General features: G+C 45.9%; 1 protein-coding gene across 2 annotated transcripts in view; it reads right to left on the reverse strand.

Annotated features, from left to right (window-relative positions):
- Positions 1-1246: 1246 nt before the first annotated feature.
- epha3 (eph receptor A3) overlaps positions 1247-26688 on the reverse strand; it is a 329916-nt gene continuing 304474 nt past the window's right edge. For both annotated transcript variants that reach the window (XM_072513451.1, XM_072513450.1), the window contains exons 16-17: positions 22144-22299; positions 1247-2166 (exon numbers count right to left, since the gene is read on the reverse strand). In XM_072513451.1, the coding sequence (XP_072369552.1) occupies positions 2061-2166; positions 22144-22299 (262 nt within the window). In that variant the 3' untranslated portion in view covers positions 1247-2060. The remainder of the gene's footprint in view (positions 2167-22143; positions 22300-26688) is intronic.

Here is a 26688-nt window from a genome sequence, read left to right on the forward strand (position 1 = left end):
AAGAGGTTCCATCTGAACTGACATGGGATCTGAATGACATTTACACTGTTGTCTGGTTAAGGTAATCCTAAAACCCCTTTGTATTGTACACTATTAAGAAGGTCCAGGAAGAACACCTGTAAATAATCACAAGTATAATTTATAAAGGGCTGGACCTTGCACTTAGCACATGCTGAATTCTTGCTGTTGCATTTCTTACTGGACCCATGATCCAGCATTAATCTGTCAGCTGTATAACATATCCTGAACTGGGCAGCACGGTGGCGCAGTGGCTAGCACTGCTGCCTCACGGCGCCAAGGTCCCAGGTTCGGTCCCGGCCCTGGGTCACTATCCGTGTGGAGTTTGCACATTTTCCCCATGTCTGAGTGAGTCTCACCCTCACAACCCAAAAAAGATGTGTGGGCTAGGTGGATTGGTCACGCTAAATTGCCCCTGAATTGGAAAAAAAATAATTGGGTACTCTAAATTTATTTAAAATAATATATTCTGAATTAACCATTTTTTTAAAGATGGAAATACATTAACTGTTGTTAGGTGATACCGGTGAGCACAAATAAACACCCCATCAATGGATATTAGGGGGCCTAATTTGTGAAAGCTTTGTAGAAATTCATGATAACTTGCTGAGAATTTAGAAATTTCCCACAAAAACTCTCCCTCCATAATTGCAAAATGAGCGGGGATAGCGTGGAAGATGCTCAATAATCGGTACGTGATTCAAATAGAGATGCCACTGTTCGTCTCATGAGGCATCACAGCTATGCCTGCCTAGGATAAAATGCTCTTTTCAAGTAATGCATACATTGAAGCTTGGATCCCTATCACGATCCTTTGAGGACTAAGGAACCTTTTCCTTCTGCTGTGAAATCCATCCCTTTCTTCACCCTGAAGTGACTTGCTGTAAAATCTTACGGTTGGCACTGATAGAGCAGACTGAGAACCATGTGTGGAACACATGGACTAGGGCTGCAATTACTGCACACACGGAAGGAATTGGAAACTTCTAATCTCGTATTATTTTTGGACACAGTACAAGATAAATACTCCCTCAGTCCAGAGTGGATTAGTGGAAAGAAGTGCACAAGTGCGCAATGAACGTTTGTGTATGACCCTGCCAATCCAAGCCACAAGCTATAGAGATGACATTTTTTCAGGAAATAGTCAAACGCTTTGACTAACCGTACTGTGATCTGCATGTTGTGCGTATTAATAATGTAGACATAAGACAAGAGCAATGGCAAGCTGTTGTGACAAAAATAGATAAAAAATTTAATGTAGATAATACATATTTCACAAAATTTTCAATACTGTGGGGGAATCAGATCATTTTTGAAAAAAAATGAATTAACATTTGAGCACGTGTGAAATTGGGTTACCTTGTATAGGCTAATGTTTAATGATCATCTGTGCACACTCCAACATGGCAGAACAATAGGAAACGTTGGGAGGGGTCTTCCCTTTGACAGCAAAGTCTAAAATATGGGCTATTAATTGTTTAAGACATAATGCCATAAGATATTCATTAAACTTTCCATTCACCGCGAGATATCTATTGCCAAACTTTATCGGATTTGTTTTAGGAAATAATTTAACCAGTTTAAAAACTGAAAGCCACACTTAAGCTTGCATCCCGTCTGCTGCTTCAAACTCATAGATTGGCTTATCAATGTCCAAAAGTTCATTTATCTCTCTAACTATAATATTTTTTTCTTTTAATTAAAAAAAAGAAATTCCTTTCTTTCCCATGACAGATTTTAACCAGATTATCTTCTGCTGCCTGCCGATGAAAGGTTTTAAGATTCTAATTTTCTTACCATCATAAATAATACTTAAACATACCACCTTTTTTTAAATATATAAAAAAGGTAGAAAACACAGCCATCATTCCTTTTTTTTTTAAGGCATTTACATTTATAGTTTGACAGTCTTTCATACACCACATCAACTGACCAAAACGATTTTCCATTTTGTGGCCTCCATATTATTATCAGTCCCCATACCATTGTGGTGTCATTCTCATTGGTTAAATCCCTTGATGCACAAAGACTTGACTTGAAGTTTACACTGCAACCGGACTGTTCTTTGTGTGTGTTTCCAGTTGCTTAATGCTGCTCACTATCTTTTTCTGATGTCCAGAAAGAGTAACGCCCAGCTTCATTATATCACTGAAAGAGAAGACACACAGTCATGATTTTCCTTTTTTAAACTTTGTTCCTTTTTCCCCCACAACTGAATCAAAAGATTTATGTTCCACTGCATACATTTGTTACATTTCAAATGTGTTCTACGTTCATAGCATAATCCTAAATTAATAGTATTATGGGCCCAGTCATATCAACATGAAAGTGGCAAAATGATTTCAGGGGCATGGAAACACATAAATAACTCTCAAGACTGATGCACACTAAAAGCGGGAGTTATGAGTTTTCCTGTGTCAGGAAATAGTGATCAAATTAAAAAGAACAACAAGGAATCCAATAATTGAGAATGTGTTCCAGTGGTTGTATGTTTAAAGATAACAAAACTATTTTAAAATGGAAATTGTACAAAGATAGATTGGCTGGGTGATGGAATTAAAATTTATGATACGCTGATCAGCCTAGCAACACTGGAAACGGGCGAGATTCTCCGACCCCCCGCCGGGTCAGAGAATCGCCGGGGGCTGGCGTGAATCCCGCCCCCGCCGGTTGCCGAATTCTCCGGCACCGGATATTCGGCAGGGGCGGGAATCGCCCCCCCCCACGATTCTCCGGCCCGGACGGGCCAAATCCCGCTGATAAAATGCCTGTCCTGCCGGCGTAGATTAAACCACCTACCTTTCTGGCGGGACAAGGCGGCGCGGGCGGGCTCCGGGATCCTGGGGGGGGGGCGCGGGGCGATCTGGCCCCGGGGGGTGCCCCCACGGTGACCTGGCCCGCGATCGGGGCCCACCGATCTGCGGGCGGGCCTGTGCCGTGGGGGCACTCTTTTCCTTCCACCTTCGCCACGGTCTCCACCATGGCGGAGGCGGAAGAGACTCCCTCCACTGCGCATGCGCGGGAATGCCGTCAGCGGCCTCTAGCGCTCCCGCGCATACGCCGTCCGGAGATGTCATTTCCGTGCCAGCTGGTGGGGCACCAAAGGCCTTTCCCGCCAGCTGGCGGGGCGGAAATTCGTCCGGCACGGGCCTAGCCCCTTAAGGTTGGGGCTCGGCCCCCCCAAGATGCGGAGCATTCCGCACCTTGGTGGCGGCGCGATGCCTGACTGATTTGCGCCGATTTGGGCGCCAGTTGGCGGATATCGCGCCGATACCGGAGAATTTCGCCCCAGATGTTTACCGAAGACAGTTTGGTAACAGTGGAGATCGTGTCAAGAATTAAAGTAAAGATGGTAAAAGTTCAATAGAGAAGATGGGGATGAACTGCACACTTATATTCCAAAAGGTGAACATGTAATAAAGGTAATTAAGAGTGAATTCTGAGAAGGTTAGTTCAGACAAGGGAAGACCAAAAGAAAAGGAAGGCATATCAGAAGGAAGATCACCCTATGCAAAGGAACTGTTTTGAGATTGTGGTTAAGTGCAGTGAAATCACATGCTTGAGTGATTGGAATGCATTGAGTGGTTGGAATGCACTTACCTCTCTTTGATGTGGTCAATGTTTACAAACATTGGGGTTTCACCATTTAGGTCACTGAATGGTGAAGGGAGATGAATGAGTCAAAGTTGCAGATGGTTTGTAGAAACTGTCAATCACAGACCACTATTAGAAATTTATAAATGGCTTGCAGCCAATTGGCCTGTGGGAGCCAGAGGCAGGCACAGCTGTTCTCTATGGCGGAATAGACACATGGAGTTTCAAGGTAAATGTTATAGCTGTAATTCTTTCCACTGCCCTTGTCTGGACTGCTCTCTAGCTTCCAGACAGGGGTCTATTTTCTGGAGGGGGGGTCCCTCTAGGCAGGGGATGACCCTATTGCAGGGGTTCTTGTGAGGTCTCCCTATCATATGGTTCCTTGTGGGGGTCACCCTATTTCAGGGGTCCCTGGGGAGGTCACCCTATAGCATGGGTTCCTGTGGAGGGTCCCACAATTACAAGGGCCCCTGAGGGGGGTTTCTCCATTACAGGGCCCTTTGTGGGGATGTCCCTATTACAGGGGCCCCTGTGGGGGGTCCCTTATTGCAGGGGTCACTGTGGGGAGTCTCGATATAACAGGGGTCCGTGGGGGGGGTCTGATCACCCCTGTACTTGGGGGTAGGGGGGCGCCCAGGCAATTCAGTGTGTGGGGGATGCTGGGCGCTGCAAGAGTGGGAGGTTCGAGGTTGATTCGCTGTGTAGGGGAGGGGTTCCGGCCCGATCTGTGGTGCGGTGGGGGGTTCGGGATGATTTGGGGTGTGGTGAGGGTGTGGCTGGCGGCGGGACCTTGCTAGTGAGCTGCCCGCTCAAGCTGGGAATCGCTCGTATTCCACGCCGTGCATATATTTGCAGGGCATGGAACACTGAATTGCTTACTGGTTTGAGCTCCCAAGGAGACCGTAAACCAGTTGTAATTCAGCTCCGGCGGGAGGACATAGAGTGGGATTCTCTGGTCCGCCAGCCGGGTTTTACTGGGCGGCGTGCCCTCACCAGCTGCAGGGTTCTCCCTTCCCGCCACCTGCGAATGGGATTTCCCATTGTGGCCATTCCACGCCGCTGGGAATCCCAAGGGCGTGGGTGCGCTGCCGGCACGTCAGAGAATCCTGCCCGTGGAGAATGCCGCTTATAGTCTCCCAAATAGAGATGCCAGCTACGCACAGTTAGCCATTAATGTTGTTGAGTGTATTGTTAGTTGACTTACTTGTGTGTTTTACTGCTTAATGAACATTTATTTTGCTTAAAATCATCACAAACCCGTCAGGGATATCCTTCACTCAACTTAACAGATTTTCTCACATTATTACTTGCAGCACGGTAGCACAGTGGTTAGCACAGTTGCTTCACAGCTCCAGGGTCCTAGGTTCGATTCCCGGCTTGGGTCACTGTCTGTGCGGAGTCTGCACATTCTCCCCGTGTGTGCGTGGGTTTCCTCCGGGTGCTCTGGTTTCCCCCCCACAGTCCAAAGATGTGCAGGTAACGTGGATTGGCTATGCTAAATTGCTCTTAGGTGTCCAAAATTGGACCCTTTGCAGGTCCACCTAAAAATCACGTCAGGCCGATGTGCCACTGTCAATTCCTCTGAGCTCTTTCTGGGGAGACTGGGCCTGACCCCGGTAAAGAGACATCCCTTCGCCCAGAACTCCCACCACCAACACTCGGAAAAAAAGATCGAACATGTGGGCACCTTCTCGCAAGTGGGATTTGTGGAAATGGGAATTTTGCTGGCTCTGCACTGCTGACTTGGGAATGAAAATTAGGCCCTCTGAAGGTATCTCAGTTGTACTTGGTCTGCTGGCGGTGGGATTTTTGATCGGGCCAGCAGCGCACCCCTGCCTGTGGGTTTCCTGGCCGCATGGGGCGGTTTCAATGGGAAATCCCATTGACAAGCGACGGGAGTAGAGAATCCTGCCGCCAGCGAACGGCGTCGCCAAATTCTCCATCCTCGCTAGCAGTGGTACCGGGGTGGACACGCAAAGGAGAATCCCTCCCCTGATCTGGGAATACTGGAAATGTGTGTAACAATGCTATTCACTGAAAATGAGGCGCAGAATAAAATGAGGAAAAAACAAAAACAACCTTGTGCAAAAACATAACAATCATCTGTTTTGGAAATGAACTTATCGTAAGTTATATATGTTTCTTGCATGACTTCTCTTTCGATAATACTGTAATCGGATTCTTTATTGAAAACAAACTCTGCCTTTTGAGCCAGATTGGGAAGGATTACTTCCTTCTAATATAGTACAGCTTGGAGCAGTTGGTATGAGCCTGTTGTTTCCCGGTTACAGTCAGGGACGAAGCTCAAACTGTTCAGTCTTGGCCCAAAGAGACAAGTTTCCAATTTCCATCACTGCTAATAATTCTTAATTTCCAACAGCGGTGTTTATTCCTGCCAAGGGGAACTTTTGGCACTGCAGTAAACTCCCAGGGCTCCCTTTGTGAGCTGCAAGTCCTCAATCAGAAGTTGTTAGGTACAGTAGCAGGCACTTCCTGTTTTGAATTTGCTTGGTCATGACCTGTTTGCCTTTTATTTTTGTTTTATAGACTCGCCAATTAAATTGCCATTCGGTTGTTTTTTTTAAACAATCAAGAAAGATTAAACATTTTTGTACATTAGAAATTCTTACATTTTCTTGACCCATAGTTACAGTTTTGGAAACTAACCGATCACTTACCTATTCGAACAAATCCAACAAGAAAAGTTACAGTTTTACTAAGTCAATGCTGGAGGCGAATATTTTATGCTTAGAAAATTATATTTCATGACATTCTTAATTTTAGCACAATAATGTGTCACTATCTCAGCATGTGCGTTTTCAGTGAGAATTCGATTGTCATCTTATACATTTCCCAATAATCTAGAATGTAGGTCACAAATATAGGTTAAGAAGCAGTAGATTTAGAACTGAGATGAGGAGGAACTACTTCTTGCAGAGGGTGGTAAAATTGTTGAACTCACTTCCCCATAGTGCAGTGGAATCTGAGTCATTGAATCATTTCAAGAAGGAGATAGATATATTTCTGATTTTCAAAAAGCGGGTTCAAGGGATATAGGGAACAGGTAGTGAGGTGGATTTCGAGAACAGGAAGAGATCAGTTATGATCTGATTGAATGGCGGAGCAGGCTCTCGGGACTGATAGGAATACAGGGCAGAAGTAGGCCTATGTTCCTGGTGGCATTAGATCTCAGCCAAGCAACTTGCCCCATTCATCAATACAAATATTAAAGGTAGGCGATGCATTTGCTCTGATTTGAATTCAGGGCTGGACTGAATCAGGTAGGCTGGTTAAATAGGAAGCCCCGATTGCTAGCATAAGACCCAGATTAAAACAATCTCTTCAGAAGGCTGTGAGTTCAAGTCATACTCCAGATACTTGAGCACAAAAATCGAGGCTGACATTCCAATGGAGTAGTAAGGAAATGCTGCACTTTCAGATGACAGACTAAGCTGAGGTCCCATCCTATCTCACAGGTGTAGGTAAAGCAGCCCATAGTACTATTTCTAAGACAGCAGGGGACTTAGCCCCAATATCCTGACCAATTTTTATCAACATCACAAAAATGTATGATTTGGTCATAACATTGCTGCTATAGAGCTTGCTATGCGCAAATTGGCATTTCCCACACTACAACAGTAACTGAACTTCATTGATTATAAAACACTTTGGGACATCCTGTGATCTTGTGAGACAAATCTTTCTTTCTTTCTTGGGTTGATGGCCTACAGTACTTGGCAAAGTGCCCAGCGTACGTGAGTAGAGACCGGTGCTCCAGATCTGCTGAGAAAGATGAAAATGAGGACTTCAGACCGACTGGAAAGATGAAAAGTATTTGCCTCTCGCAAGGAAGTGATATGAAATATTGAAGACCTGCCAGGAAGTCTCAGCATTAGGGCTGGTTGGAGGTACGAGAAGCGTTCAGCCAGCCTGCGTGATATGGGGCTGGATTCTCTCGTCCCCCAGTCGCGTGTCTCACGGTGGCGTGCCATTCGCAGGTGGCGGGATTCTCTACACCCGCCACTTGTCAATGGGATTTCCCATTGAAGTCACCCCATGCTGCCGGGGAACCCACGGGCAGGGGTGCACTGCCGGCGGGAACAGGGAATCTCAACGACCGGAGCATTCCGGCCATTATCTCACACAGTATCAGCCCTGTGCAGCCTACCTTGGAAAGTGCAACCAGCTCCAGGAATGCTACAGTTAGGCACGCACTACAGGAGGCAATGATAAAAGTCCTTGGGAACTGCCCATGCAGGTTCTGAACTCCAACTTGGAGAGACATGTGTCCACCTTGGACCAAAGAGATAGGCACTTTCAAAGAGTTACATTAGATCCAGTGAAGAAACTTGCTGGCCCATTGAGAAACCACCCATCGAGACATAATGCCGGGCCAGGCGACCCAGGTAGAAGCAGCCATAGAGCTGCAACTGGTTACTTGGCCCTCACAGGCTCAGGCATCCAGAATTCATCCAGTATCTCAAGGTCTTCTTGTGGCTGTAACATGAGGAACAGAAGCAGCAGCAGCAGTCTAATGACAGCTTTGCTGGGAGCACTGGGGGATTACCTCAGCGTTAGGAAAGCTGCTTATAAGAAAGGCACATGGATTGACAATTGGATGAAAAAATGAATGGAAAGCAATCATTATAATTGAGTCTGAAATTCATCATCTTTATGACTTTTGGCATTTGACCTGCAGTGTCGTTTTATAGCAGCTTCTGATCTGGATTAACTGTGTATCATTGATTTAGAAGTTAGCTGTATAGTTTTATGTTCTTTAATGCAGGTTTAAGGATCTGGTGAAGAATGTGCCAATTATTCTGTGTATGGACTTCATGCAAGTTGTCAGTGCAGGAGAGTAAACAAGTTATCCAAATTGCTGCATAATTAATATTTCTCACAACTCGTTGCTGCAGATTGCTGATGTCACCCTCTTTCTTCTGCTGCTTTTTTGCCTTGCCCCTAGTCTTCCTAATTTGTTCAGGATTACTGCTGCCTTCTCCAAACGCAGGCCAGGTTGTGCAGTATGCGCTGTAATATTTTTGTTCTTTCGTGGGATTTGGGTGGTGCTGGATATCATCCAGGTCTTGCTGCATTTGGACGAACACTTTCAATAACTGTCAATTCGTGAATGGTGCTAAATATAGCGTAATCAATAGCGGACACCCCACTTCTGATAGTATGAAGGAGAGAAAACCACTTAAAAAACTGTTGATGATGGTTGGGCTTAGGACACTATCCTGAGGAACTCCTGCAGTGATGTCCTGCGACTGAGACAATTAGCCTTCAATAACCACAGCCATCTTTCTTTGTGCCAGGTATGACTCCCACCAGAGGTGAGTTTTCTCCCGATCTCCATTAACTTCAATTTTGCCAAGGCTTCTGAATGCCACATTCGGTCAAATACGCCTTGATGTCAAGGACAGTCACTTCCACCTAACCTTTGGTGTTCAGCTCTTTTGTCCATGTCTGGACCAAGGTTGTAATGAGTTCAGGAGTTGAGTAGCATGAGTGAGCAGGTGTCTGCTATTTAAGTGCCACTTGATAGCACAGTTGATGGTGTTCCATGTATAAGGACAGTAGCCTTCTGCAGTATCCGTCTCAGGCTTTATTTAACTGGTCTTATGATGTCTGCCTCATGACATAGTCACATGTCTACAGGAAGCCAGATATGTCAATCAGACTGGTTACCTTTCAAAACTCAAACATCCCCCTCTTCATTTGACCCCACTTGGGCCATCTGTTCCCTATTCCACATCCATTTGACACACAGCTCACCTTTGTTCTGCCAATGAAACATTCTATTCTCTTTATGTGCCACTATCAGCATCTTTCTTAGCCTTAATCACCCCCATTTACATTCCCTTTGTCTTTCTGTTCACAGCATCTTTGTCAATCTCCACCTATTGCTGGCCCTCTATCCAACGCCACTGCTCCATGTCCGCCTCCCACCCACAACAGTATATATCTGGCCCTATTTCCAGTTCTCTCCAGCTTTGATAAAGTCATCCAGACTTGAAACGTTAGCTTCCTCCTCCCTCCACAGATGCTGTCGGACCTGCTGAGATTGTCCAGTATTTTCTGTTTTTGTTTCAGATTCCAGCATCCGGATTAATTTGCTTTTATTCCTCTTTTCATATCGAACAAAGAAACAGTGAGCAGAAAACACGTTTGTATGTACGATCCTGTGTGACTGTGAGTTGCCCACGTTACTCAATATACACCCACTGTTCTCATTAACATTTATTCTACTAGTCAATTACTGCACATGCATTGCACATAAATCAAGCAGGTCCCTTAATGGTCCCTGTAAACATTGACATTGGTTACACGCGTGGATGATGTTCCCAGCCTGGAATGTTTTTGCCTTGGTGACTTGCTGTTCCATTGCAGTTGTTGAGGACACGTAGATCTCTAGGATTGATGGCAGTTCTGTACTCAGTACAATTGATGAGATCCTTCTCCCCAATGGGCTGATTGCAGTGAAGGAATAGCTTTACTCATTGAGCGTATATGTCTATGATTGCACCTATAATTCGGGTTGAGTTTTTTCAGCCTGCTTTGAATGGCCAACTGGGGAACTGTGGGTCATTCTTTCCTCCTGGTACCTTTGTGCTGCCCCTGAAATTTGTTTAGTCCGATCTCCTACAGCTTGGTTCATTGAAGACTTTAATTTATCGTACTTTTTCACTGGTATATACTCAGGTGGAATCTTACCTTTCACCACTTCCAGTTCAGCTTTGATGTGAACATTCACCTTTGGCTCAGGCATTTCATTGCATTGACGTGGTTTCCCTCTCAAAGAACAAGAAGAAAGAAAAGTACAGCACAGGAACAGGCCCTTCGGCCCTCCAAGCCCGTGCCGACCATGCTGCCCGTCTAAACTAAAATCTTCTACACTTCCTAGGTCCATATCCATCTATTCCCATCCTATTCATGTATTTGTCAAGATGCCCCTTAAATGTCACTATCGTCCCTGCTTCCACCACCTCCTCCGGCAGCGAGTTCCAGGCACCCTCTGTGTAAAAAAACTTGCCTTGTACATCTCCTCTAAACCTTGCCCCTCGCACCGTAAACCTATGCCCCCGAGTAATTGACCCCTCTATCCTGGGGAAAAGCCTCTGAGTATCCACTCTGTCTATGCCCCTTATAATTTTGTAGACCTCTATCAGGTCGCCCCTCAACTTCCGTCATTCCAGTGAGAACAAACCGAGTTTATTCAACCGCTCCTCATAGCTAATGTCCTCCATACCAGGCAACATCCTGGTAAATCTCTTCTGCACCCTCTCTAAAGTAGTGTGGCGACCAGAATTGAACACTGTACTCCAAGTGTGGCCTAACTAAGGTTCTAAACAGCTGCAACATGACTTGCCAATTCTTATACTCAATGCCCCGGCCAATGAAGGCAAACATGCCATATGCCTTCTTGACTACCTTCTCCACCTGTGTTGCCCCTTTCAGTGAACTGTGGACCTGTACACCTAGATCTCTCTGACTTTCAATACTCTTGAGGGTTCTACCATTCACTGTATATTTCCTACCTGCATTAGACCTTCCAAAATGCATTACCTCACATTTGTCCGGATTAAACTCCATCTGCCATCTCTCCACCCAAGTCTCCAAACGATCTAAATCCTGCTGTATCCTCTGACAGTCATTATCACTATCTGCAGTTCCACCAACCTTTGTGTCGTCTGCAAACTTACTAATCAGACCAGTTACATTTTCCTCCAAAACATTTATATATACTACGAACAGCAACGGTCTTCGCTGTGGCCTTCTGTCACCCTCGCTCGGGATTATTTTGTTGCCCTCTGTTGGCACGTTCAGGATTACCAGCCCAAGCTTCAGACTTGCTCCTGCTGAGATGAGTGGCATTTGCATCCCAGTTATAATCTTAAATTCAAGATCTTCCTTCTTGCTCCTGCATTGGGCTGTCAGACTAATTTGTCCTCTTGAAATGTGCATCATGCTATGAGTCTCACATATAGTTTCAATCTTACATTCACGAGTTTCATTTTGGATCTCCATTTTGAGTCACTTCACACAGAATGTTATACCTGTGACGGTTATGTTGCATGACGCACCAGTGACTATCTGACACTTGCTCTCTTGATACGCTCCCTCTCCATGCATCATTATAACAGTCCATTTTGTCTCCTTTATACTTGACTGAACCAACCTGTTGTATCATGTATAACTCTTCATCAGGTTCAACAGCTGAGACCTCATCCATGGCTATCTCCATAGAATCCATAGAATTACTACAGTACAAAAAGAGACCATTCGGCCCATCGGGTCTGCACCGACTCTCTGAAAAGGCATTTCCTCCGCCCTATCCCCATAACTCCACCTAACCTGTACATTTTTGGATACTAACGAGCAATTTTAACTTGGCCAATCCAGCTACCTGCACATCTCTGGACTGTGGGAGAAAACTAGAGCACCCAGAGGAAACCCACGTGGGTACGCGGGGAATATGCAAATTCCAGACAGTCAACCAATGGTCCCTGGCACTCTGAAGCAGTGCCACCGCGCCGCTCCAAAATTGAATTCAAATTTCTTCATTTGCTCTGGTGGCATTTGAACCAGAGTCTCCAGATCACTAGCCCAGTGACAATACCACTATGCCTCCACTTGTTTTGCTTTATTCTTGCCAAACACTTCTGCCAAAACACTCCTTTCACCAAGCTGAACAATCATTCTTTTCCAGTGCATGCTGTTCTCTGCAGTATTTTCATCCTGCGCTTTGTCTGTGATTGCTCTGTTCTTTTGGGTTGAATTGTTACTCAGCATGATGGATCTCCGGATCTGCTCTGCCCGACATATTCTCTAGCTGACGTTTCACAACTTTGGCATTTTGGCACATGGCTATCATTTTCTTTAGCGTCTGTTTATCATCCTTCAGTAGACTCGCTCTCACCAAGGGGACTCTCACACCTAAGACTAATCTATCTTTAATCAGATCATCTTTTGGCTGTCTGAACTCACATGGTTCTGCCAGCTGCATTCACGTACTATTCACTGGCCTCATTTTCACGCTAGCGTTGAATACATAACATTCATATGTAACATTCGCTCGGGATTCAAAACATGAGTTCAAGGCATTCAAAATCTATGCCATCTGTTCTCTTTGCTCATCAGATAGATTTAGGATGGTATAGCAGTCGCTCCTCGGCATTGTTAAAAGTGTACTTACTCTTATCTTTTCAGGCTTGTTAATTTGATGCACTCTCATAGGTTTGCCATTGTAAGTGAAAAAGGTACCAGTTTTCGGCTGGAGATGGGAACGGAAAATTTTCCAGCAGCTGTTTTTACTCACTCAGTGATTTACTTGAAACCTTTGTTTGTGTTCCTTAATTCTTTCATGTCTGCTTTTCCTTAGCCGTTTTGCAATAACTGTCCAGAGTTTGGAACTTTTCTGTGAGCCTTACTTAGCCGTGCTTTTTCCTCTGCAGCCAATATTTCATTTGCAGCCTGCGAGTGCTTTTCTCTTGTCCTTACCTTTCGACCCTTTTATGCAGATTTGGGCCCTTTGGTGTGCCTGGGTTCTCAGCATCTTCTCCGCAACATTTCCAAGGTTCCAAAATCTAGTTATCTTCACTTCTTAACACCATGTTTAATGTACAAGCAATATCTGTCTCAATGAGAGGCTTTATTGAACTGGTCTTAAGATGTCTGCCTCCAGAAGTAGACGCATGGCAAAGTCACATGACTACAGAAATTGAAATGTGTCAATTGGACTGATTACATTTCAGAACCCAAAAAGACAGCACCTTCCCTCACTTTGCTGCTGATCGAAGGAAGGATCGATAGGGCTGATATTGGCCAGGTTGGATTTGTCTTGATTTTTGTGGAGAGGACAGGTCTGGATGATTTTCCATAATGTTAGGTAGATACCCATGTTGTAGCTGTCCTGGAACAGTGTGTCTATGGGGTGCAGCTAGCTCTGGGGCATAAGTCTTCAGTTCTATTACCAGGATGTTCTCAGGCTCCTGGGAGTAGGCCGAGATAGATCACACACCTGGTACTTCTGGCTGAAGATGGATGTAATGCTTCAGCCTTCCACTGATTTTCTGGCTTCCTCATCATTGAGGATAGTGATATTTATGGATGCTTGAATTTCTGCTTTGGCAGACCTCTGGTATGCTCAGTATTCACCATGGTGGTTTTGGTTATACCCGTGTTGTTCAGGCACGAGGAGTGTCATGAGCCATGGGTGCAGGAGCCTCCATTGTCCTGCACTACTACCTTGTCATGTTAGGGAAAATATTAGGGTAATGGTTGAGTTTGTGAGGATAAAGGCATTGTGCCAGCCACCTAGATACCTTTCTGTCATCGGAGACCAGCCGAACATTAATGGAATGGGAGCCTTTTCTATCAGCAAATGTTGCCGACTGGTAACAATCAATAGGCTCCTGGACATGAAGGTATCCAGCGACTACCGCAAATTCCCAAACTTTATGGTGTTCGTGGTCAATGGGCAAGATGATATATCTCGGTCAATTCTAGAGAACAGGGCATTGAAGACCTGCTAGATTTAGCTGTGCTTTCCAGACTGGGAAATGGAACAGAAAGGAACGAGTTCGTGGCAAAGATGTTAAGCTGACTTAGGCAGTCTGGTAGACCATGAGCCCCTGTTCCTGCTGCAGGAGAGGTCACAACAAACTGCCTGGGGAATTACAATCTCTCGACCAATTACTCACCAAGAAACAGAGCAGAATTTTATCAGACCTAAGGGTGACCGTTTAGGAAGCGGGAGAGCTGGGAAAATAGAGGGGAGCCATGTCGGAATGACTCCCCAGCTCAGTCTGAAAATCAAGAATGTTTCTGAGCGGCGGGACTTGGCTGCCCACTGATTGCAAGTGGACAGCCAATTTCTATAACTAAAGGCTCAAGAAAGGCTGATTTTCCCAGGCCGCCGACATTTTAGAACCCTCCCCCACCCCCCCCCCACCCCCGCAAGCTGGAGGGGTTTTCTTTCCATTCACCAGGGTCTGCCTGATTAATGTTTTAAAAAGTGAAGTAATGCTCAGCTTTCTGAGAGTGCCTCCATTTTGAGAAGGCCTTGCATTCTGCGAGCAGCCTGAGCAACAGGCACTTGTCTCAATGGGACAGGTGAGGCTCCAGAAATGTCAGCCCTCTAATTGGATAGGCAGTGTGGTCGACCGGCTCTCTGTTGCCTCCTCAGTCTATTAGCCCTTCATTGTCCTCACCTGGCAAAGTTATGGGAAAAATATCCCTTCACGTCCATTGGACATCTGACTTACCACCCCAACGATGGAAAAATCTCACCCACTAACTCTCCTCACCTGTACATATCATAGAATGAACAGTCCCCTCACTTGCTGTGTTCTTACAGGCACAGCTGTTATTGTCACTGATAACCGAAGCTACTGTTCCTCTTCCTCCAAGTATTCCTCCATCCAAGTGTAACTGTCAGTAGGAAAGCTCACGATAAGAAAGCAAGGGGCGCGATTTACTCATGCCGCGCCGTATGGGAGTATCGCCGTTCGCGCCATTTTTTCCCGTGGCGCCGGTCCTACGCTGGCAGGCGATTCTCCGAGGAGCGGAGAATCGGCGCCATTTGCGCCAACACGTTTGGCGCGGCGCTGGTCGCTGTCGGCGGCCAGGCCACCGATTCTCCAGCCTTGATGGGCCGAGCGGCCACGTGGAAACGGCAGAGTCCCGCCGGTGCCGTTCACACCTGCTCGCAGCCAGCGGGAACTCTACGCGTAGGGTCGGGGGGGGGCGGGGGAAAAGCGCTCCTTCACCGGGGGGCCTCCGATGAGGTCTGGCTCGCGATCGAGGCCCACCGATCAGCGGGCCGGCCACTCCAGCCCCAGCCCAATTTTATTACGCGGCCGGCCCCTGAACTCCCACGCCATGTTGCGTCGGGGCCGGCATGTTGGGGAACCCCCCTGATCATTCGCGGGTAGACGCAGCACGGTAGCACAGTGGTTAGCACAATTGCTTCACAGCTCCAGGGTCCCAGGTTCGATTCCCGGCTGGGTCACTGTCTGTGCGGAGTCTGCACGTTCTCCCCGTGTGTGCGTGGGTTTCCTCCGGGTGCTCCGGTTTCCTCCCACAGTCCAAAGATGTGCAGGTTAGGTGGATTGGCCTTGCTAAATTGCCCTTAGTGTCCAAAATTGTCCTTAGTGTTGGGTAGGGTTGCAGGGTTGTGGGGTTAGGGTGGAGGTGTGGGGCTTGAGTAGGCTGCTCTTTCCAAGAGCCGGTGCAGACTCGATGGGCCGAATGGCCTCCTTCTGCACTTTAAATTCTATTAAAACTGCTCATGCGCGGGTTGGCGCGGCGCCCAGTTGGCGCCGGGAAGGGAGGCTGGAGCGGCGTGAACCGCTCCAACACCCCCCTGTGGGGGCTAAAATCGGTAATGCCCGCGGCCGTTTTGCGCCGTCGTGAAACGCGACGGCGCGAACACTCTGCCTCCATTTTGGAGAATCCCGCCCAAGATTAGCAAGGGAGAAAAAACAGCAAAGAAACGTGAGGCAGTTGTGATCTGGGAGCTGGAAACTGGAGTCCAGATGGCACGATACACATCCTCTGACCCAAGTACCACTTTCTGAGTCACCCTTAACCACTCCAGTTGTCTCTATGAGGCCAGTCCTGCTAGTTTTATTGACAAATTGGCGCTGGACTGGGTGATGGGATTTAGCATTAAAATCACTTTGGGATCCTAATTGCCTCACAGAACAGAAGTTAAGAGGTCCAAATATTTCTCTTGGCGTGTTAAAATGGTGGCCTGTGGGAAGGCAGCAGGAAAGGAGCAATAAGTCTTCTAAAACAATTTAATCACCTACCTAAGCTGTTCTTGCTCAGAGGCCTTGGTTACAAACCCACTTGTAATTCAACAAGTGACTTAATTTGAACTGTCGTAGAATTTAAAGAATGGTGCTGAGATGATGATTTATTTCAAGAGAATTGCCTGGACTTACAGAGTCAATTTAAATCTCTTAGCTGAGTGATACCATTAAGCAGTCAGCACCAAATGTAAGGCAGGTTTTATGACTTGCACTTAGCAAGTGATTCTATTTCATTGATATCTGATGTTCCATCCATGTAATAATAATAACGACCATTTCCTCTGAGCTCAGCATCCTTATAAACAGTATCAGTTCACCAAGAAATCTGATCCCTCGATTTGGATAACCAGAATCTATGGAGAAAAATAGTTCATTCACTCGTTGCACCACAGCCGATTTTCCACATACACGTGGCAACTCAGTCTAAATGCGGCACAGTGGTTAGCACTGCTGCCTCACAGCGTCAGGGTCCCAGGTTCGATTCCCAGCTTGGGTCACTGTCTGTGAGGACTCTGCACATTCTCCCTGTGTCTGCGTGGGTTTCCTCCAGGTGCTCTAGTATCCTCCCACAGTCCAAAGATGTGCAGGTTAGGTGGGTTTAGGGGAAAAGGATGGTGGAAGTGGGCCTGGGTAAGGGTGCTCTTTCGGAGGGTTGGTGCAGATGCGATGAGCCGAATGGCCCCCTTCTGCACTGTAGGAATTCTTTGGGTGTCGCCACAGTCCGGCGTCTGTTTGGGTACATAGAGGGAGAATTCAGATTGACCAATTCACCTAACAGCACGTTTTTCGGGACTTGTGGGAGGACACCGGAGCACCCAGAGGAAACCCACGCAGACGCAAGGAGAACGTGCAGCTCCGCACAGACAGTGCCCCAAACCAGAAATTGAACTGGTGCCCTGGAGCTGTGAAGCAACAGTGCTAACCACTGTGCGACCGTGCTACCCCCCTGCAATAATGATTAGTGTTCTGAAGTGTGCTTGTGCTCTCAAGTGAAGTCTAGCAGTGAATTTGCACTCTACTGAGTATTAAAAATGTCAAACATTTCATGGCTGGGTTGAGATTACCTATTAAACCTCAGGGCTGGTTTAGCTCAGTGGGCTAGACAGCTGGTTTGTTATGCAGAACAAGGCCAGCAGCACGGGTTCAATTCCTGTACCAGCTTACCTGAACAGGCGCCGGAATGTGGTGACTAGGGGCTTTTCACAGTAACTTCATACTTGTGACAATAAAATATTATTATTATTATATTTGGGTGCAGAGAGAAGCAGTGGGCAATGGTTTAATGTACTGCAATTTATATTTAGATCCAATACACGATTAAGTCGAATCCACATTTAATGTGGTAACGCTATATTTTGCTCCATTTGTTTTACAGATGGTTTTCCTTTGCTGCTCAAACTGATGCCATTGGCCGCTCAAGGAAAAACAAAAGAGCAATTGAGAAATTGAACTAATTCCCAACTTCCTTCACCAATGAGAGAACGGACTAGGAAGGTTTCCACATCTGATTCAATGGGGGAGATTTTGAGGATTTTCAGCTGGCAAGTGGTGGGCCACATTTTATTGCTCCACTCCTGTTGACAGTCTCCTCCCCCACTCCAAACCAGAAACCATGGATACCGGACAGGCCACTTATTATTACGGTGGCCGAGAGCTGAGAACTGCTTTGAGACACTCACTGTTCCCCCGCAGGCCACTGATCCGAATAAGGCTCTGGCCTCAAAATAAATGGAGAGAAGGCTAATCAAATGTTACATTCACTTTTGAGAGTTGCTGCCAGTATTTATTAATAAAACTATAGACATTTATGGTAAAATCAATCAGTTGTTTCGCAAGGCAGATTTATTGGGAGATCAAGATGCCATTGAAGAAGAATGCTTTTAAAGAAAAATAATTAAAGAAAAATAATTTTAAAAATCGAAGAGTCAAAAAGAATGCAGTAAGAGTCTGAGGCAGCCCAGACCCACAAAGGCCCTGGGGTTTCATGTTCAATCAAGAAAACAAGTTCCTCTATTTAAGTTTGTATTGATTATGGAAACATACTGTTAGTTGATGTTTTCACAGAACGTAGAGGGTTAAATGTGCCAATCTGAGCTCCTTTATTAGAATTGCAAAGCCCATGGCCGGGATTCTCTGAGCCCGCGCCAGGTCGGAGAATTGCCAGTGACGCCGGAAATTCCTGTCACGCCTCTCCGACACTGGGACGAGATTCCCCAGCGACCGGAGAATCGGCGTCAGTCGCCCGCGCGCGGTCGAGGCGGCGCGTCGATTCTCCCCAGTCGGCCGGCTGAGTTCCTGCCGAGTTCCGCTGCCGTGGCTCCAACCTGGTACCACGCGGCCGCGGTGGCCATCCTGCTGGGGGGGGGGGGGGGGCGATCAGACTCCGGGGAGGCCTGCACGACGGCCAGGCCAGCGATCGGGGGCTACCGATCGGCGGGCGCGCGCGGTCTGGAGGGGGCCAACCTCCTTCCGCACGGGCCCGCTGTGTCGCTATGGGTCACCACGCACATATGCCGGCGCGTAAACGGCCACCACGCACATGCGCCGGCGCGTAAACGGCCACCACGCGCATGCACGGACCCGCGCCGGCAGTGCAGGGCCGCGTATTGGCGCTGGAGCAGCGCGCAGCACTCCTGCGTCGTGCTTGCCCCCTCTAGACCACTGAATCGCTGGGCCAAGAGGCCCGTTGACGCCAGCATGAAATACTCCGGTGTTTACTCCGGCGTCAACACTTGGCTGGGATTTTGGAGAATCCTGGCCCAGGACGCTATCTTAATGTCTCTGCAGGTGTGCACAGCTGCCCTGGTCTTCTGCTTGCATCGGTGAAGAAGCAGTGAAAGGCAGAGCTAATAGGGGAAGATTCTGTGTGTGTGCTTATGTGCATACAAAGTTACAGTGACTGCACTTCAAAAGTGCTTCATTGGTTGCAAAGCGATTGGGAATATACTGAGGATAAGGTTGTGGAAACCTTTATCGCTGTATAAAAATTACAGACCTTCAGATTTTTCAACAGCATCATAGTATTAGGGACTCTATATCCAATAGATTGCTGCCAAAATGTCACCTCTGTAAATGGCCCTAGCCAAAAGATTTCAGTCAATGCCAGTCTACCTGGCTGTTGTACATTTATGTGAATAATCTGGGTATAGATTTGCTTCATTTCATTGGCTGGAAAGTGCTGGAGGTCCACTCTGCACTTGCCCAAAGGTTGAACTTTGATTGGGAATTCATGAACACAAGCCCATCTCACGCTATTGGCAGAGTAAAAATAAGAGAGAGGAATTCAGAACTGAAAAATCTGTCAAATATTCTATTGCATTTACAATGAGAGCTGTTACAATGGTGCAACAGAACGTATTCTTAAATGATGGGTTCATGGAAATCATTCTTTTGCTGCTTATCGCTTAATTACTTTCAAGTGTTCCCATTTATGATATATTTGCACCGTCAAATTCTGCTGCTCTTCTTTCATCGGTGTGCTGGGGAAAAGATCTGGAAAAATCTAAATCTTCTCTCCTGGTTTCAACTTCCTGGATATGGTAGACAACAGGCTTAGCCATTCACTATCACTTCTGGTTGGGCCACATGAAACAATATCAGGCCCTGTGCTCTCTCAGCTACTAAATCTGCTCAATATCCCAGGATCATCCTGCAAAGCAAAGATTATTTCCCTTCTGTTGTCTCCTTAAACCTCTCCCTCCAGTCCCCTCAACAATAAATGCAAAGACTTCTTTGTCACGAAGATTAAGACCATCCAATAAGCTGCCTCCACCCCATCCTACCCTTCCATTAATCCATTGGGACAAACCTCCTTCCTGGCCTAGCTCTGAACTTGTATCTTTTTCTAATTTCTCCCCTATTCTCCTCTTGTCCTCTCGGAGCTCTTCTTGTCCAGGAGACCCACCGCCTGCTCCCTCAACCTTATTCCCACTAAACTGCTGATCCCTCCCTGGTCTGGGTGACAGTCAATATTGTTCATGATTCTCTCTCTTCACACGTTGAGCTTCTATCCTTTAAATCAGTCATCACTCCTCTCCTCAAAACATCAACCCTTGATCTCACCACCCTTGCAAACCTTTTTTCCTCTCCAAATTCCTTGAACGCGTTATCATCTCGCAAATAAAGTCCCATTTTTCACGGAATTACAGGTTGAAATCACTCCAATCCGGTTTTCACCGCCTCCACAGTATTGAAACAAACCAAAATCACAAATGACATTCTGCTTGGCTGTAACAAAGGTAAACCATCCCTCATCCTTCCCAATCTTTCTTTGACATGGTTGAGAACATCATCTCCTTCCAACGTCTCCCACTGTCGCCTGGCTGAGTGGGACTGCTCTCCCATGATTCCATTCTTATCCATCTAATTGTATCCAGAGAATCACTTGCAGTTGCTGCACTTCCTGCTCCTGCATTGTTACCTCTGGTGTCTCCCAAGGATCTATGCCTAGCCTCCTCCTATTTCTCTTCTACATGCTGCCCCGCAATCATCATCTGGAAGCACAGAAATCCTCCGGAATTCACCAGCCGTTTGCTGGCAGTGGGATTCTCTGATCCCGCTGACAGAGCACTCTCGCCCGCAGATTTCCCAGCAGCGTGGGGTGGCTTCAATGGGAAATTTCATTGACAAGTTGCAGGAGTAGGGAAGCCCGCCAGCAGCGAAGAGTGTGGCCTAAACTTTAGTCCTCGCTGGCAGCAGTAGCGGGGCGGACTTGCAACGGAGAATCCAGCCTCACATGTACTCTGACCTCACCAGCTCGCCTTCACCACAATATTTTTCAACTGTTGCTAAATGATCACACTGCTTATCTGAGATTCAATGCTGGCTGTGCAGAAATTCCCTCCAATTAAATATTGGGAAGATTGAAGCCATTGATTTTAGTCCCTGCTCCAAATTATGTTTCTGGCTACTAACTCCAGCCCTCTCCTTGTAACAGTCTGAGATTAAACTAGTTTGTTGAAAGCCTTGGTGCCACATTTTATCCCTTCCACGGTTCCTCAGACACTAGCCATTCACTTAACTACTGAATGCTCTTTAATTTTAGTTTATTCTCTCATGTGATGTGGGCGTTGCTGACAAGACCAGCATTTGCTGCCTATCTCTAATTGCCGAGCTTGCCAAACTATTTCAGAGGTCTGCAAATAGTCAAATATATTGTTGTGGGTCTGGAGTCACAGGTAGACCAGTAGATTTCTTTCCTTAAGTGTGGGTTCTAAACAACGATCAATAATGATTTCATGGTCACCATTACTGATCTAGTTTTTCAATTCCACGTTATTAATCAAATTTAAGTTCCAGCTGCCATGGTGGGAATTGAACCCTTGCCCTCGGAGCATTAGCTTGAGTCTCTGGACTATTAGTCCAGTGACGTTACCACTAAAGCACTGTCACCTCAGTATTTTAAAAGCTATCACAAGAGCAAGGTATCAAATGATTCCAATTTGTTCCAGCACTTCACAACCTTAAGCATTGGCATTGACTTGCCTCAGTATTTCTATCATTAAAGCCAGATAGGGAGCCTCATTAAGATCCAATTGTCTAGAGTTTAGCGCTTCAAGATGCTTGCAAATCCAAAGTTAATATGACACGAGCAGTCGGATGCAGGCATCCCAGCACTGAATTCACATCTGGACCATAGCACATATTTCTACAGCTTGTTTAACTTCTTCAAAATGCTGTACTGTCACTTAAAAAGAAAAAAGTGTCTTACTCTGAGGCCAATTTTGCCACCATGTCGCAGGAGCTGTACCCTGCCCCCATGAAGCTATCCTTGTATGGTCCCATCCGGACACCGTCAAGCCAGTCACCCACGGAGCGGAAGGCTGTAACGTCTGTGTTGCTCCGGTCAAGCAGCAGATTTGATGGCCTAATTGGAAGGAAAGCAGGAAGCCAGGAATAAGTACAGAGCATTGTGTGTGAAAGCAACAACTTGTAACAGCAGGGACTTCCAGGCTGCACGCAGCTTTTCAGCACGGCCATGGAATTTGTCTGTCACTCTAACTTCATCTGTTCAAGCTGTTAGATTACAGCTCGATGGACCACTGTGCAACCGACAAGTTTGAAACTAGCCAGTTTGTGCCTGCATTCTACCGAAGCAAAATGTCCAGATGAGGGCATTAACAATACATGCATGAATTTGAAAATAAAATATGTTTATGCCTCGCTATTGCCTCGTAATGGGCATAACTGCAATATGCAAGTGGATAGACTGGGCCCAGCCAGTGGAATTACCCATTGCCTCCAGCTGGCTACAGTGACTAGCTAATAAAGATGCAAAAACCAACCTGAGGGAGTGCCGCCCTGCCAATATTTTTATTGTTGACTATAGCTGAGCTCTTGACTCTGAAACACATTGTCTGGCAACTTGTCAACTCCAACTGACCTGTTCAACCGAATCTGGAATTTGATACTGGGCCAGAACGGACTGATATTAACCCTGTTCATCTATAGTGGAGGTTAGACGAAAGGCCAAGTAAAATGGACGCAGCAACTTTATTTCCTCTAGTCTTAAATGGGTTGCAGCGCTACTTTGCACATTTAAGTCATGAGTGTTGGTCATCTGATGGAAGCTATAGGGAATTCTATAGGGTAGATTGGCCAAGGTCTCTGCAGCGACGTCCTGGGAGTTAAAATCTCTCCTGCCTCACCCGGAGGAGGGCTGGAGGGTTTAGCACCTGTCTCGGCAATCACCCACATGACACCCACATGTGGGCAGCATGTAGTTTAGTGGTTAGCACTGTGTCTTCACAGTGCCAGGGTCCCAGGTTCGATTCCCTACTGGGTCACTGTCTGTGCGGAGTCTGCACGTTCTCCCAGTGTCTACGTGGGTTTCCACCGGGGGCTCCGGTTTTCTCCCACAGTCCAAAGATGTGCAGGTTAGGTGGATTGGCCATGCTAAATTGCCCTTAGTGTCCAAAAAGGTTAGGAAGGGTTATTGGGTTAGGGGGATAGGGTGGAAGTGAGGGCTTAAGTGGGTCCGTGCAGACTCGATGGGCCAAATGGCCTCCTTCTGCACTGTATGTTCTATGTTCTATGACTCCCACCAAAGTTAGTATTCATTCTTAGGTCACCCACTTTGCAACATATGCGAGTTTCCTATAACCGGCAGTAGACTTTAGCATTGTCGATGCTGCATTCTGCACTTAAAAAAAACTCAAAGACATTTGCTTTAATGAAAAGTAGTTGGCAGTGCTCCCAACTTTGAATCAGATGGCTGTGTGCTGAGGTCACACTGCGACCCAATTTTTATTCTGTGCAAGGGAGTTAAAATCTCGCCACAGAATTTGAACACAAACCTTTAAGGCTGAATCTCCAGTGTGGTACTGAGGGAAAGCCACAATGTCAGTCTTTTGGTCGAGGCCCTGTGTGTCCCCGCATGTGGATGTAAAAGTTATGGTACTATTTTAATGAAAATTAAAGCAAATGTCAATACCGTGGGAGAACTGAATTTCAGATTATTTTGCAATGCATTAAAGGCTTGTGTATTGCTGCAAGTAAATGGGGCAGAATTTATGATGAAAGAAATTTATTCCTTTTATAAACATTTTTTATTCTATTCCAATGCAAAATGTGACATGATAAAGAAGCTAGGATTATCCAAATTAAATGACTGACTGTGAGTTCCTAGTAAATGACGCCACAGGTCTTTGAAATTCACTGAGATACCTTTTCACAACATTCTTCAGTTAACAATGTGGGATCACAAAATAATTTATTCTTATTATTAGATCTCCTGTGGCTCTGTTCATGAGAGATTGAATGACAAGCTGTATTTTAATGACAGGCGTTTACATGCAATATGTAACTTATTATTCTGCTGTAATGTATATAATGCTGCTCACGTGAAGCTCTGTTAAATGTGGACTATCCCTTTAAGACCGTAATACCTTCTGGCAGCAACCATCCTTGGGACAATTGCAGGTTAATTCCTGTGGTGAAGGAAATTTGCAGAATGATGGTGCTTGTAACTGCCTGACTCCTGGCCATTTTGCAGACGTGTCTCAGCAAAATCAATTAACCTTAATTGACCAGAGTAAGAAGTAGCTGTGTATCTTTCTCTTTCGTTTCACACTTTAGACATTCTGAGGTGGGACATCTGCAGCGTGACAGATGCTCAAAATACTTTTCCGTGGACTAACGGGTCTCCCCCATTGGGAGTCCATTGTGGCCCAGTTGGTAGTGCTCTTAACTTTGAATCAGAAGTCTATGTGCTGAAGTCACACTGAGGCTCAATTTGTACTCTGTGCTCGTGAATTAAAATCTCGCCACAGAATTTGAATGCAAACATTTTAGGCTGACTCTTCAGTGCAATACTGAGGGAAAGCCGCACTGTCAGTCTTTTGGATGAGGCCCCGTGTGCCCCCTCAAGCGAACGCAGAAGATATCATGGTACTATTTTGAAGGAAAGCAGGTGAGCTAATCCTGATGGCCTGGCTAATATTTATCCCTCAATTGACATCATAAAAATAGCTTATCTTGTCATTACATTGCTGTGTGTGGGAGCTTGCTGTTCAATGATTGGCGGTCACATTTCCGGCATTATAACTACACTTTATAAGTGCTCCATTGGATACAGAGTGCAATGGGACATCCCGTGGTCATGAAGGTGCTATATAAAAGCAATTATTTTCTTTCTTTGCTCACAGTGAATCAGAGCAGACACTAAAGTGCAAGGGGGCGAAGATGAGCAACAATGAAACGGCAGACCACTATATACCACATCTGATTTTCTTCAGTGACTTCAACGGAAAAGAAAAGCAAGCCATCAACCGGCTTTAAGCCAGTGTTGCACTATTCAACCATGGCAGCTAAAGTGTGACAGGAAGTAAATGCGAGGCTTACAGGAAGCACTAGTATTGACCTCTTAAAAAGGGACTTCAATTGACTGGGATAGAAGGGCGATTGGCTTGTGAGGTTCCGATGCAGGAAAAGCAGAAAACATCTGGCAACAGCAATCACTGCACTGCACAAGATGCAGCTTCTCCTTAACAAAGTGAACAAGTTGCAAATGAGCAATTACCTATATATTATCTGACTGAAGAGACTTAAAAAAGGTCTGCGGAGGTAAAAAGATAATAAAGACTACAGGATGCTCCTCATTTGGGGATTCCAATTACCTTGGCTTTCTGCAGCATTGAAACTTTAGGGTTAATCGATAGTAACCTCTTTCCATGGACTAACGTGACTGCAAATGTTTGGAAAGTTAGTTATTATTGTCTGGAGACAATGGCAGCACGGTGGCACAGTGGTTCGCGTTACTGCCTCACGGCGCCGAGATCCCAGTTTGATCCCGGCTCTGGTCATGTGGAGTTTGCACATTCTCTGATCACTGTCCGTGTGGAGTTTGCACATTCTCCCCGTGTTTGCGTGGGTTTCGCCCCCACAACCCAAAGATGTGCAGGGTAGGTGGATTGGCCACCCTAAATTGCCCCTTAATTAGAAAAAATGGATTGGGTGCTCTAAATTTTTTTTTTAATTGTCTGGAGACAGGACTAAGAAATGATAAAAATCAATGCATGAATTAAACACTTTCCAATTCCCACTCCTGACGTTTTCCAACATGATCTTATGTACTGATCATCCTATTGCAAAAAAAAGGCAAATCCAACATATAAAGGAACCAGAGCTGACTGACTCCATGTGAAAACAGTGGGGTATTCTGAAAAACACCCGCCAATAATCAATCTTTTTTGGAATTTACACTTGATTGTTCCCGAAAGTCAAATCTGAATTAGTTTTAAAGTAATTATTTACATAAATTGATATGTAAATGTGGATTGGTTGTTAAGAGGATAGTTGAAGACAAGAAGTGATTTAAATGTTATTCTTGATGAGTCCCAGAATGTTTGGATACAATTTTGTTCTTTAGGCTATTGATCTCCATCAGCAAATAGTTTGCCTAATTTTGGAGACTTAACATACATGTGGAGGGGGAGGCGATGGTGCAGTGGTATTGTGGCTGGATTAGTAACCAGAGACAGAGGGGTAATCCTGTGGGGAACCGGGTCCGAATCTCACCATGACAAATGATGGAATTTAAACTCAATAAAACACTTGGAATTAAAATTCTAGCGATGACCATGAAACCATTGTCGATTGTCATCCAGTTCACTAATGTCAATAGGGAAGGAAACCTGCTGTCTGGTTGGCATACATGTGACTCCAGACCCACAACAATGTGGCTGATTCCGATATGGCCTAGCAAGCCATTCGGTTGTATTCAGGTGCTACAAAGAAAACACAAAGGAATGAAACT

Source organism: Scyliorhinus torazame, chromosome 8 (assembly GCF_047496885.1).
Source record: "Scyliorhinus torazame isolate Kashiwa2021f chromosome 8, sScyTor2.1, whole genome shotgun sequence".
Taxonomy (NCBI): domain Eukaryota; kingdom Metazoa; phylum Chordata; class Chondrichthyes; order Carcharhiniformes; family Scyliorhinidae; genus Scyliorhinus; species Scyliorhinus torazame.